The following is a 14,053-nucleotide window of genomic DNA, read 5'->3' as shown; positions in this document are numbered from 1 at the left end:
ACCAAATCTAGAAAGTTGGTTCTCATTAAATCAGTCTTAAATAGTCTGTCAGTATATTATTTGAGCTTGTTCAAGATGTCGAAGGCTATTGTTGAGAAACTATATCCTTGCAAAGGAGATTCCTGTGGAATAAAGAGGATGGTAGAAATGGTATAGCATTGGTAAAATGGGAAGTGGTGCAGGCTCCTAAGAAATTAGGCGGGTTGGGAGTGGGCGATGCTATGCTCCGTAACACAGCACTATTGTTTAAGTGGTGGTGGCGGTTTGCAAAGGAAGAGTGCCCCTTGTGGAAGAAGGTCGTATGCTCGTGTAATGGTTTGAATCCCAATGAGCTCTTGTCATATCAAGTGCTACCTACTAGAGGAGCCCTATGGAAGGATATTTGCCAACTACCAATCACGAATCAACGTATAAGGGTTAAAATGGTTACAGGTTTATTTATGGAGATTGGTGATGGGAGACGAACACGATTTTGAGAGGATGTATGGTTACTGTGTGGATCTCTGAAGGATCAGTTCTCAAGGCTTTTTTCTATTTCAAACCAATGTGGATCTGTTATTGGGGATTGCGGATTTTGGAATGGACTAGAGTTGATTTAGAACTTCCAATGGAGGCGAGAGCTTTTCCAATGAGAGTTGGAAATCCTGGGTCAATTACATGAGGCGTTGAGATCTGTGAAATTAGAAAAGAACCGAGAACATAGAGTGGTATGGAAATATGATAGGCAAGGTGTCTTCTCAACTAACTCATTTGTGCAGGTGCTACTGGAAGAAATGCTGTCAGAGGAGGTGACCCATTACAGTTTCACGAAGACCATTTGAAAAGGTTTGGTACCACAAAGGGTAGAGCTATTTGTTTGGTTTGTTGTGATCGGTAGGGTGAATACAAAGGAGAGGCTAAGTCCGTTTGAAATTATTCATCCGGAAGATAGTGTCTGTGTTTTCTGTAATAACGTGTTGGAATATGTACATCACTTCTTTTTAGGCTGTGCTTTTACTACTTGGCATGTGTGGAGTGCTTGGATAGCAGGATTTTACCGTCAATGGTCTTATCCGAGGTCGATAAAAGAGCATTTTTTAAGTTGGACAGAGAAATTGAGAAGTCCGGAGGATCGAAAGAAGCGGCTAAGGTGCTTTTGTGCCATCATTTGGAACATTTGGTTAAAAAGAAACATGAGAATCTTTGAGAATAAAAGCAAAAGAAGCAAAGGTGTTGATGAGGTCATCAACATGACCGTGACTAGCGTTAACGAGTGGACAGGTGTTGATTCCTTTGTTGTTGATAGTAATGCCAAAGATGACATGGGAATTTTTAGTTATCTGTTGTGTTAATTTTATTTGTTTAAGTAGAATTGTGGTGTTTATTTAACTATGCATGCTCCACTTCATTGTGTTGAGCTTTTACTTAAAAAAAACTGGAAGACGTCCCACAAAAGCACCTTGTACTAACTTGTAACGATTTCTTTGTACTATTTTTAATTTTTATAGAGGAAGAATTGAACCATTCCCAATCTTGATTATTTGTTGAGGTTTGTGGTCAAAGAAGCGCATTGGTACCTCTTGAACGGTATAGCTTGGGCCGTTTGATGTCGAATGGAATTGAGTTGGATTACAACCATATTTTGAGCCTTATGAATAACAAACCCAAATTGAAGCCCATCAAGGTCGCTGTTCGGTCGTTGTCGGGTGAAAGATGATTGGGTAACGCTCAGTGTCTGTAGGACCCAAACGAAGCTGTGTGCCTCACTCAAATTTATTAGGCCCAAAGTTGTGAAACATGTTTCTTTGTGCCATCCTCTTCCTCCTTCTTCTTCGTCTTCTTTACCATACATCATCATCTCTCTCTTCCTCTCACATAATCAACCAACGTATACTCTTCTCTTATGCAATCCCCAGAACGTGCTCAAAATCCCGCGTTACGCTAATCATGCACCAATTTGGGCTCTTAACCGTTTCCTTTGTCGGTTCACGCGCTTATTCTCTCTTCTTTCGACAGACGCAGAATTAGCAGCAGCTCAAACTTAGAAGCCAACTCAATGGCCAATTGGATCTCCTCCAAGCTCAAAGTCGCCGAGAACATTCTCCATCAGGCAAATTATACTATTCCAACAATGATGCCTTCTCATTTTGCTACATTTTTTGAATTCTTTGTCATGGTCAATTAATTATCCAAATCTAGGGAATAGCAATGTCTACATGTTAATTTGATTTAACAGCATGTTTATAATCTTTTTTTTCCTCTATTGCATTTTTGGGAATTTCGTAACGGGCGGTTCAGATCGACCAGCAAGCTGCTGAATCTCTTCGCAAGAACGAGAGGCTTGGACTCGATGAACCCAGTGCCATTGACGTTGCTCCTGCCAAATCAGGGGGTTCCGTGTCTCTCAAGGATCAGTTGAAGAAGAAACCACTGGAGAACAACGACTACCGTGGAAAGCTGCGGAGTGATCCCAATTTTAGCAAGCCAGCTCCACTTAACGCAGCTAAGCCCTCGTCCAAACCTAATCCTAACCCTGCACTCACTGATGGTGATTGGACCGAACTCCTCAGCTCTCCAACTCAGCCTACGGCTCCTGGGAGCAGCCAGGGTAATGGGGTACCTTCGCCTCGTTCTTTGACCAAAAATAATAGGAAGCACAAGAGTTTGTCGTCGGGGTTATCGGTTTCAGATGTCAAGAGGAACCCAAAAAGTGTTAATGGTGCTTCAAGTTCTTTGCAGAGGCTGGACTCTGTTAAACAAGTTAAACCGAGTGGGAAAGTTAGTGATGATGGGAAGGAGTCTACCTCATCTGGTTCATCAGAGAGGCATTCCAATGTGGAATCTGAGACTGATAATAAGTGGATGAGAGGACAAGAATATACTAGTAATAAGGACACTGTCAATAAGGTTGCGGTGGAGACAGATGACAAGGAAAATGAACAGAATCATCATGGTTTTAGTTATAGGAGCCTTTCTCAGCCACAATCTTTGCAGGCCAATGACAAAGTGGACGCAGAAACAATACCTGAGGTGGACAAAGGTAAGATTGCTGGAGATGTTGCTCAAGGTCAATTGAGAAGTGCAATAAAAGAAAGGGATGGGCCTCAAGTAGTCTTGGGACATCCAACATCTGATCATTTGCAAAGGGGTTCTTCCATGGCAAGTGATGATGGGAGTTCTGATTCAGATACAGATTCTGACTCAACATCTGATTCTGAAAGTGAACGCGAGAGGGAGGAACGGAGAAAGAAGAGGGAGAGGATCCTTGCTGAGAAAGCCGAAGCTAAAGCAATGAATACCATCAAGGAACTCGAGAATATGGTGGCCAAATTAGAGGGGGAGAAGCAAAGTATAGAGAAAATACTAGAGGAGCGAGCAAAACAACAAGCACAGGAGGTAATCTTACCACAGTTATTAAAATTGTTCTTTATTATTATTACTGTCAAATCTTGGCAAAATTATTGTAGTTTCTCCTGCTTGGTATTCTTGGTGCTACGACAGGAGAAATAAATTGACTTTTCCAGATTCAGTATAGGAATTTCTTCTAATGAGCTTAAAATTGATTTAAAGATAACTAGATGACCGATTGCTGGTACTGTTTTTATTTGTATTGCTTATTTGTCTAAAACTCATTTTTCCTTCATTCAGGCTTCACAGCTTCAGACCAGCATGATGGAAACAATGGAAGCTGCTGAGTTAGAAAAGCAGAAACATAATAATACCAGAATGGAAGTTCTTGCACGATTAGCTAAACTCGAGGCATGTTAATTTAATTAGTTTAAGGATTAAGCCATTTTATTCATATCAATTGGAAATGGTAATGTTCATATGATGTATAAGTATAACTGGCTACACCTTTGGTAAATAATTTATAATGATGTTTAAGCTCCACAGATATCTAGGTAAGCTTATTGTTGATAAAGTTTGGACTGGTTGCATTGTTGCAGACTGCTAATGCTGATCTTGCGAAATCCCTTGCAGCAGTGCAGTGGAACCTTGAAGTAGAGGTGTGTTTAAATTTAGATCACTTTCCACCACCAAATATTATCCGCAGAATTATAAGCTTTGTAGCTAGTATTGATAAAATGTGTAAATTTGTGATTAAAATCAGACCTGCTGCTAATTATCACAAGGATTTTTATTTGAGTACTAATATTTTGATTTGAGTATTAATATTGTGTATGAAAGCTGCTAAGAGCCAAATATCCTAGGATCTTATACCCTCTTACAGGGTTTAGAAAATTTCCCAAGTTGTTAGTTGGACTGGAAATATAAAGCCAAATGAAGTTGATTAGTCCAATTCCTGAAGATGATGTGGCTGCAAGTGTAACTGATTTTAGAATTAGAATGAGAATGTTGTTTTGGAATTTAATCAACTAAACGTGTCCTTTGCTTGAATTCATATATGATTTTTATCCCCGAGTAATTCTTATCACTGGGCAACAATGCTGAATGGGTATTAACTACTAAACGTTTTGGACCAGATTAAACAAGTGGCTGAACTAAGACAGCAAATTGCATTTAAAGAGTCGGTTCATGAAGGTACTGCCCCTTTGCAAATTCATCAACTCATTATGTGATACATTATTTCCTTACAACATATACTAGTGTTTTTCACTGGACTTATTGACTACCAAAGTTTTGTACCCTGCTTTGAACATTTATTAAAATCTTGAAGATTATAAGAATTTTTAGTAAGGTTTGCAAAAGATTAATTTAGGCCTAAGGTTAATTTCAAGCTTATTGAATATCATATACATATTACTTTGGGCATATTCTATTATCAAGAGACTGGTGAATATTCACTATTCAAAAGTACTAAATGCTTTGGACAGAATAGGTGGTTAGTATGCAATCAAAGGACTTCATTTAGGTGTGAAGCAAAGTTATGCTAGGCTACTATACGATACAGGCCCTTCATGTCTTCAAGTAGATTGTTCTTTAACCTTGCCTAGGAGTATGGTTGATATAGAATATGTATTGATACTGGATTTCTATTTGCAAGGCATGGTCAGTAAAAGATTAAATTTTTTACACATGGTTGCACTCTGATTTGTTAGGCTCCTAGCTTAGTCAAATTATGTTGAAATGAGCTGGTCTACTAATAGGTTCATGATGCTTTAAACTTTTGTAGAGCTCAAAAGGAGCACGAGCAATCTTTATCAAGCTGTAGCTTCACAAAATCAAGTAAGTTATGCTATTATTTTCTGATTTGGGTGCGTAAATATTTCGATTACTTTTGTTTACTTTTCCTGAGCATGGGTGTCTTGAGAGGGAGTCTCTGTTATTTTATTTCTATTGACCCTAATCCTATCATATTTTTCTTTAAAATTGTTATAGCCACTGGCTTTTAGTTGGATAGCCTTGAGTCTTGACAGTTGTTTAACATTTATACTGATTCCTGAATCTGTTTAATTATGCTGATGTTGTAGATGTCTTCAAAAGGAGTTGAGTTTGAAAGAGAAATTCTTGAGGCAGAGCACTCTATAATTGGTGATAAAGTTACACAATTACAAGAAAAGGTAAGCTTTGGAACTTTTTAACTGATCTATATTTTGATTTTTCCCCCTTGAAGAGCTTTTGTCTTTCAAATGCTGTATGTTTCATTATTTATAGTATCTGTTCTTGAATAGTCTTCTATATATCCCATTTCCTCTAGTTTGTGGTATCTATATCTTAACTGAGCCTATGTTTACATAGTCTCTCCCAAGCCCGGAAAAACAAGAAAGGTTGTGTTAGGCTTGCGACAACCGACGTAAAACTTTGTTGCATTCCTATGCATGACCACAACGCAATGACGTTGTTGGATCCGTATAGAGTTGTCTTAGGTTTGCGACAACTAATGTAAAAGCATTGTCGCATTCTAGATTTATATAGTCGACCCCACCTAATGGGAAAAAGCTTTGTTAAGAGTGGTATTCTACGTCTTGGATTTTTTTAAAGTGTCTTTGTTCTTGCTTTTAAAATTTAACCAAGTCATGTTTCATTATTGGAGAAAAGGTGTTTACCCATATGGGGTTCAAATTTTACTTTGCATGGACTGAAATGCGTGCTTAACAATAATTGAGATGTGAGGAAAATTGTCATATTTAACAGAGTTACAAGGGCTCACCCCTTACAAAGTTCCTACTTTTATGGAACATTTTGGAGTTTTTTACTTCTAACGAATTGCAGTATTTTGTTAAGATTTCATTTAAATTTGAAATGTAAGTTTTCATATTTCGTATTTATATTATTATTTTTTGTACCTGCACTGCCAACTGCTGCTCTGCTACACTATTTAACACTACTTTGTAATTTTCACATCGGGCATTCCTGGTGAATGGCTTCGTTTTTGCCGTGGAATAATTTCATCTGCATATTCGATATACTTTTGTACGTCATAGGCGCGGAAGCTGGAAGCTGACATTGAAATGACAAGGAAGGAGATAGAAGAACCAACAGAAGTTGAAGTTGAGCTCAAGCGTAGGCTTCAACAGATGACTGATCATTTAATACAGAAACAAGCCAAGGTGCATCTCTTGTACATTTGGCTGTAATATTTTTACAATTACTCATGACTCCCTGTCTCCAAACAAAACTTGACTAACCAGTCCGAGTTTATCCAATTGGTAGTCAACAGAACCCTCCTTACCTGGTTCTTAGAATTCAGCTTATTAAAAATGAATAGAAAAGTATTAATTTTTGGATATTTTCATTCAAATACCTTGTTAGGACTTCATAAACTTGCTTGTTCCGGACCACTTTACATTCAAACAAATTCTTCTTGTCAACAGGTTGAGTCACTCTCCTCTGAGAAGGCAAGTCTCGTATTCAGAATTGAGGTATTCTTTCTGCTGAGGCCATGGTTCTAATTCTTGGAAATGGTCATCTACTTGAGTTACAATTTTATGAATAAAAATTTGCAGGCAGTGTCAAGGTTGCTAGATGAGAATATGTCAGCATCAGGTGCACCAGATATGAATTCTGCTTCCTCATCTGGTGACTTAGAATCAGGAATTTGGGAGCTCTCCAATTCAAAGCTGAAGCCAATCTTAAAAGCCAGAATTCATTCTGGCAAGAAACAATTGGGCTCGCTGCTTCAACAATTAGATTATATATTTGTCACGGGTGCAGTCTTTTTGAGAAGGAACTCGACTGCAAAATTATGGGCACTGGTTTACCTTGTTTGCCTTCATTTCTGGGTGATATATATCCTGATGTCACATTCAGGTTCAGGGCCATCCAATGAGGCTAGGTCGGGCGCTGTGATCTCATTGGATAATATTAATAGCACTGGGGGATAGTCATGTTATATCTTTACTTATTTACATCAGCTTTTAGGAGGTCTTCTGGTATTGGTCACCTGGAATATATTCTTTGATTTTACCCTATACTACATCAAGCACTCACAATGGACGTGTAATGAATGTTACAGTAGGTCAGTATCACTATGGCCATGAAATTTAATACACCAATGAAGCATTGCTCCAGACCGCTATGTCCTGGCATGTGTTGGAAAAGATGGGCGAATAGGCCTTGAATCTTCAATTCCGGTAACCATGAGTGGAGTTGGTGGTGGTTGTGACCTTAATATGGGGAATTTTCTTTTATCATTTTTTTAATGTACAGTGCAGCAGAAGATGTGGTCACAGAATTAGCCCTCTGCCCCCCTAGTATGTTTGGAGAGGCTTGATTGTGCAACTCGTAAGTTGATACCATTGCTAACTTTAATATTATCTCAATTCAACAGAATTTGTAGGCTATTTTTTTCACCCGTTTTGTTTTTATCATTTCCTATTCGTATGATGGTATGACGCGTGTACATTAATAATTCGAATAAAACTGCGGCTTCGCTATAATGTATAGTAAGTTGAAAGAGATGGCAATGCCATGTGATAAATATACTTTTGATTATCGATTTGCATCAAACAGAATGTAACTGCAATATAACAAGATGAAATAGTTGCGGTGCGCTTTACGCACCTCATATTGCGTGTAGTGTAAATATCCAAATTAAAAGGCGAGAAAAAGAATAAAAGAGAAGAACCTATGAGAACAAACCCGAAGATGGCAACTACAACCTTGGTTATTGGTATGGTGTATCATTACAATGCATACCAACAAAAGAATCGCATGAGTTGATAGAAGCAAGTGCTAGTCAATTTTCTGAGCATTGCTGCTTTCCCCGCTGCTTGTTCTACACCTTACAAAGACAGTAAATAGTTTAGTAACACTTATCATTGACACTAACTATAAAGCCTTTGCAAATCATTCATTCAGAGCCAACAGAAAGTGAAACTTGTAAACAAGTCCGCATCAGAAGACAATGTAGCCATGCAAGGTTCTCAACAAAGTTAATAGTTAGAAGACTGGCTCTCAGGTCTCAGAGTTGTTACGGGATTCTGGGAATGTTTAAGGCTTTTGCATGCAATAACAAACAAGCTTAGAAAATATCATCTAGTTTCGAGCATAATCTAGTGCTTTTGAATAATATCCTAGTTACAAATGTCAATAACTCTTTTCGAACTTTTTCATTAGACACTACATGATACATCAGGAACACAATCCTGAATATTACTCAACATAAGTATGACATACCCACGCTCAGGAATCCTACCATCGCAGAATAGATTTTTGCACAAAGTGTCATGCAAGTGGAATTAGAATTGCTGCTCACCAGTCTAGTCCTTCTTGTGGAAGATTACGACTGTAGAGTGGTAATTCAAAGAGGAAAGTTGTTTTGAACCACAAGGGCAAGTTTCCATAGATTGGTGGTGGCAACGGGATTAAAGGGCTGAAACATTGAATTGGCTTAGTGTTATCTCTCAACAATACACTGAAAATTAAATAACATTGAGGAGGTGAAACAAACCTAGTCCTCCGTTTGTATATCCTGTATCCATCTACATTTCCAAACTTCTTATCTGCTGAATCCTGCTTCCATTATGCAATTAATCATCGACAAAGGCAAAAAAAGGTGGCAGCGTAGTTTTGACCAAATTCGGTAAGAACAAACCTCGAGCATTGGAATGCCACTGACAAAAAGAAGCAACAAAGTGAGAAATATTGGTCCAATGATTACCAACCATTCTGCTCCCTTCAGTATTGGTGTGGATGCCACAAAAATTCCCCACCAAAGCAACATCTGAGTTAAGTATTCATGAAGCTCCATTAATTCTTGACTAGAGGTTTAAATAAAAGAAGAATATAATAAGCTACAGAGCAATATTAATTTGAATTTCTAACCAAAGATGCAAGCAATATTAATCACAGAAAGAAGAAGATAACATAATCATGTAGTAGAGTAAACATAAACATGGACTTTTCAAAGTTTGATTGAAATCAATAAGATGAAAGGACTAACCTCACCAAAGTAGTTTGGATGGCGAGAATATTTCCAGAGACCAGAATTGCACCACTTGCCTCTATTTTCTGGAGACTGTTTAAAGCGCAGCTTCTGATGATCCGCTGTACCTTCAAGTATAAAACCCACAGCCCACAAAATCCATCCTATCACATCCTGAGGCTGTATGAAAGGATTTCGGTTGCTTGCATTAACCACTGTAACTGGTAAACTCACTGTCCACACCCACACAGCCTGCAATAGTTGAAATTAAATCAAACAAACACAAACACAAACTCCCAACTTGCATATGCAAGGTAGATACATTCTTCCAAACCTGAAATGTCCAGAATATGGCCAATTTTCCCAAATTATTCCGCATTTCGTCAAAGCGTCGATCCTCTCCCCACTTCAGAATCCTGACGACGGGGGTAATCACAAGTTAGAGAATGGTACTTTACTGTATTAATATAAATTATTTGTAGGGTTACCTGAATAAGAGAAAAAGGCCGAGGCGAAGACCCCATAATACAACAAAGAAAGAGAGGATTATCTGTGAAGGTAGCGTTTGAATAAGCGAGCGACGATACAAAAGAGAAAGGAGATGGAAATAGAATGTAATTGGCATAGGTACCTGTCGAAAATACCATGATCCCTTGAGCAGGAGGGTCAACACAGCAATTATTATGAAATTGGTACTTCCTTCAAAGGAAAAAAAAAAGGGTGAAGAAGACGGAAGGAGGAAGAATGAAGGAGAAGTGTGAATGAATTATACCGGCAAAATCAGTAACTTTGTCAAATTTGAGGAGGGCAGTGATGATGAAAAACACAAACTGATACCCAATCTACAAAAAAGCGAAATGAATATCTTGAATATGTTGTTGAAGAAAATGAGCAGCATGCATGTAGAGAGAGAAGAAATACAGTGAGGATGGCAGTGAGAGCCAAGAAGTGAGAGTCAATCACAGTTCCCATAGCTAAGCTGCCTGCCTGTCGCTCTGCAGTCTGCACTGCGCTCAATTCATAATCGGATACTATTATGTGGTTCACCTTCGGACACCATGTTATTGTTCTAATCTTTTCCAAAAGACCAAAACAACTCACACAAATTAAACCACGTTAGTCAGAAAATAATTTCTTTTATTTATAAATTCATTTAAAATTTTATTATGAGACTTTTTGTATAAAGTTATGAACAGCGAGTCAATAAAATATTTATTAGTGTAAGTTTTTAGTATGAATGATATCATCATATAGTATCAAAGTTTTAGATTTGTCAAAATTAATTTAAACTTTTAGAATGAGTGATTTTATAACATAAAATATTTATTATTTTTAGTACTCAATATTTATTCTGAATATTATGAATGATATTTATTTTATAATTTATACAGTCTACTATATATATATTATACAAATATTTCATTAATTTTCTAACAGAACTCGAAAGATATTAATACTTGTGATTTAGTTATCTATTTAAGATTCTTTCATAACAATTCTTTTAATTTTAAAAATTAATTTTAACTAATAAAATACGTAACAATTTCTCAATTATACACATTAGAAGAAAATCTACGTAATAAAATATAGGTTGATATTCTATAATTTAATACAGTATTCTAATAAGTTTCATTAATTTAATAATAATTTGTATGCTTTTTAAGTTGAAATTAAATTGTTTGAAGTGAGTCAATATTATCTCTTATTAAAATTTTTATTAGAGTAAATATAAAAAAGCTATATAAGAAAATATTATTGAAAAGAAATTTATTTTTTTTCTTTAATAGTTGTCAAACTAAAATAAATGATGAAATAACGAAAAATTAGTCAAAATAATTTGTAGAATTTAAATTGTGTAACTGATTTTTTAAACTCATTACTTAATAAATTTTCTAAAATATAATTGAATAAGAATAACCATATCAAAGCATAGTTGTAATCTGATCGAACCGATCAAATTACTAAATTATTAAGTTATTGGTTCAATCGATGGGTCGTTGATCGAACCAATTAATTCATTATAATTAAATAATTATATAAAATTTAATTATTTATCCTTATTATAAATGCTTTTATTTTGTTTTTATAAAAATAATTATTATTTTCAAATTTTAATATTTTATTAATTAGTTTATATTTATTTTATTATTATATTATTATAGGTGAAAACTCACATACAATTGTTTTGGTATGAAGTTGATATTTAAAAATCGTTAGATGATTTTATAACTTTTAACTAAATATCATCTAACGATTTTCAATTATTAACTTCATATGAAGACAACTGCATGTGAGTTTTATCTATTATTATATACTATAAATATTTATTGAAAAAATAATATTAATAGATATCATATAATCATAAAAAAAATAAATTGTGATTAATAAATTTTTTTATTTTTTTAATTTGTAAATATTTAATAAAATTTATTATTAAATAAAATATAATTAATTTAAAAATAAATAATTTTAAAATTAAAATAAATTGAATATAAATAAAATAAAAGATTGCTAATTATAATTTATATATATTAGTAAAGAAGCATTGCAGTTTGGATGATCAATAATCCTTGTTGCATTCTTAGGGCAAGGGGTTGGAAATTGGAATGTGAGACATTTTGGAAAATTTTCCAAAACTCATAAACCTTGACACTTGGCATCGTTGGAATGGAGTACGGTGGACTTGCAAAAACGTTGGTGCGTGGTAGATTTGTTTTCAACTGCAACAGAGCGGTTTGATCCAGTCTAATTTTCACAAAATTTGATCAATTTTTACTGGTTTGGACCGATTCTCAATTCTAAGTGGTTCTAATCTTGGATTAGATTGATATTGGGTCTAATTTATCAGTTTTTCAATCAAATCGATCTATCCGATTCGATTTTAATAACTATGTATAAAAGTAAAACACACTATGAAAAGTTGGAAACTCGTACATCATCCAAGTGAAGTAAAAATAAAGTAAATACATTTGGAGTTGTTATTCTTAAATTCTGTATTTGGACAAAAAATTGGTATACATTGAATCAAATTGCAATCATTTGATATACATAACAGAAGGTGGAAGTAGTACAAGAGTAATATATTTATTAAGCAGGTGCAATGGAGACTCTTTCAACTTCAACAATGTAATCAAGTGTTGCAAGTGGAGGTATCTCAGTAGTGCCAAAATCAGCACCACTTTCTCCAAACCCTAGTGAAGGAGGCACAATCACTCTCCTCTTACCACCTGCCTTCATTGTTCTTAGCACATATTCTATGCCTTCACACACTCCCTTGCTATATGGCCTTGACCCCATCACCAGTGCCAGTGGCTTCTTCTCTGTTGTGTCCACAAACACTTGTCCACTGTCTTCCATTCTTCCCACTATGTCAATTACAACTAGATCCCCTGGTTTTGGTGAAGCTCCACCTCCAACTTTCAATTCCGTGTATCTGGCCAGAGACAAGTATCATTCAGAAAATGAATATGACCAAGAAAAGATACAATGTGATTGAAGAAGCAACCTAACCTTATGCCATTGGGAAGGAGCACCCCTTGTTCTTTGTCAACGGTCCTTGTGTTGGCCTGCTGCTGAGAAACCTCAAAGCGAGTCTTAATCTGTTCAGAGATGACCCCAAAAGCAAGAAAGCCAACCCAAGCAAGGCCAGCTCCGAGACCAAATCGTCTTGTGAGGGAAGTAGCTATCCAATCTGTGGATTCAATCTTAGTGGGTTTGATAGGCTTCTGTTGTTGTGATTTGGTAGAGACCTGCAGTATTTCCTGGTTGTCATTACCAGTTGTGCTGGAGGGCTGAGATGGTGGAGGTGGCGGTGGTGTTTGTGATGAGTGAATATGGTGATGAGTTCTGGAGGGGAGGGCAGAGAAGACCGGTGGGAAGTTAAAGAAGGTAGCCATGTATGTGTTTAGATTATAGGTGTATGGCTCAAACACAATTAGGTTGCTTCATACAAATATCACAAATTTGGTCTGGTCCCACCTTATCCTTTTCTTAGGTAGCATTTGGTTAAGGGTAAAACTGAGATGAGACCATGAGATTAGTATTGTATTTGATGTCGGATATTGAACTAAAATTTGAGTCACTCTCTCCAAAATTTTAGTTTTTTGAGTACTTTCATAAATATAAAGTAGAGACACAGAATAATAAAATTTAAAAAATGGAGACTAAAACTTTAATAATATTTATTTTTAAAAATATCTTTATTTAACTTTTTAAATTTTAAATTTAGCCACAATCTTTAAATTTATTTTAAATTAAACATAATATTAATTATAATTTCATCTAATATATTTTATACCAATATAATATAGAAATTTAATTTAATCTTAGTCACTTAGTTTCAATATTTCTTTCAAACAGAGTCTTAAGGCCTTGACTCTGTTTTAAGTGGTAGCTCAAAAAATCTCAAAAGCAACAAAATTGACATGTTTTATAATTCAGATTTTATTTTGTATTGAGTTTTAATAGTTAACTATAAGGATAAGTATAGCTCAGACAAATTAGCAAATAAAATGTTGTGTGTTGCAAATAAAAGATCTCTCTTTCTACTATTTGGACTTCATGCGTGACAAACTTAGTTTAAATATGTTAAAAAATAAATAGAAGAGGCCAGACAAAGCTACATATTGGCCAACAACCTGCAACTTGTTTGTAATTTGTATGATAAAGTCATTATGTTTTAAGATAATTTAAGAGAAATTGATTTCAAAATAGTAGAAATTTAATAAATCATTCACCGTGATAATT

The 14,053-nt window shown here is 35.5% G+C and overlaps 3 protein-coding genes across 4 annotated transcripts; 1 reads left to right on the top strand and 2 right to left on the bottom strand.

The window, feature by feature from the left end:
• The first annotated feature begins 1,725 nt into the window (after positions 1–1,725).
• Positions 1,726–7,724, top strand: LOC112792091 (golgin candidate 2). The gene is made up of 10 exons (XM_025835178.3): positions 1,726–2,089; positions 2,278–3,375; positions 3,628–3,738; positions 3,927–3,986; positions 4,464–4,521; positions 5,114–5,166; positions 5,412–5,501; positions 6,366–6,491; positions 6,756–6,803; positions 6,888–7,724. Exons 1-10 carry the CDS (start codon positions 2,036–2,038, stop codon positions 7,263–7,265), a joined length of 2,076 nt encoding a protein of 691 aa, XP_025690963.1. The 5' UTR covers positions 1,726–2,035; the 3' UTR covers positions 7,266–7,724.
• Positions 7,725–7,854: 130 nt separating this feature from the next.
• LOC112792093 (uncharacterized) lies at positions 7,855–10,529 on the bottom strand. 2 transcript variants are annotated; one of them, XM_025835180.2, is made up of 10 exons: positions 10,229–10,529; positions 10,080–10,149; positions 9,939–10,006; positions 9,796–9,857; positions 9,642–9,723; positions 9,326–9,559; positions 8,978–9,106; positions 8,834–8,895; positions 8,639–8,755; positions 7,855–8,158 (listed from the first exon to the last, which is right to left on the bottom strand). In XM_025835180.2, coding segments are annotated over exons 1-10 (876 nt in total). In that variant the 5' UTR covers positions 10,280–10,529; the 3' UTR covers positions 7,855–8,157. The 2 variants fall into 2 exon arrangements, with proteins under 2 accessions (XP_025690965.1, XP_025690964.1); XM_025835179.3 differs by having other exon boundaries at positions 7,855–8,164; positions 10,229–10,489.
• Positions 10,530–12,303: 1,774 nt separating this feature from the next.
• LOC112792090 (peptidyl-prolyl cis-trans isomerase FKBP17-2, chloroplastic) lies at positions 12,304–13,321 on the bottom strand. The gene is made up of 2 exons (XM_025835177.3): positions 12,818–13,321; positions 12,304–12,740 (listed from the first exon to the last, which is right to left on the bottom strand). The coding sequence occupies exons 1-2, from the start codon at positions 13,201–13,203 to the stop codon at positions 12,395–12,397; spliced, it is 732 nt and encodes a 243-aa protein (XP_025690962.1). The 5' UTR covers positions 13,204–13,321; the 3' UTR covers positions 12,304–12,394.
• Positions 13,322–14,053: the final 732 nt, after the last annotated feature.

The sequence above is a fragment of the Arachis hypogaea genome, chromosome 13 (genome assembly GCF_003086295.3).
Source record: "Arachis hypogaea cultivar Tifrunner chromosome 13, arahy.Tifrunner.gnm2.J5K5, whole genome shotgun sequence".
Classification (NCBI taxonomy): Eukaryota; Viridiplantae; Streptophyta; class Magnoliopsida; order Fabales; family Fabaceae; genus Arachis; species Arachis hypogaea.
Note: the sequence above shows the minus strand (reverse complement) of the source record. Positions and strands in the feature narration are given on the sequence as shown.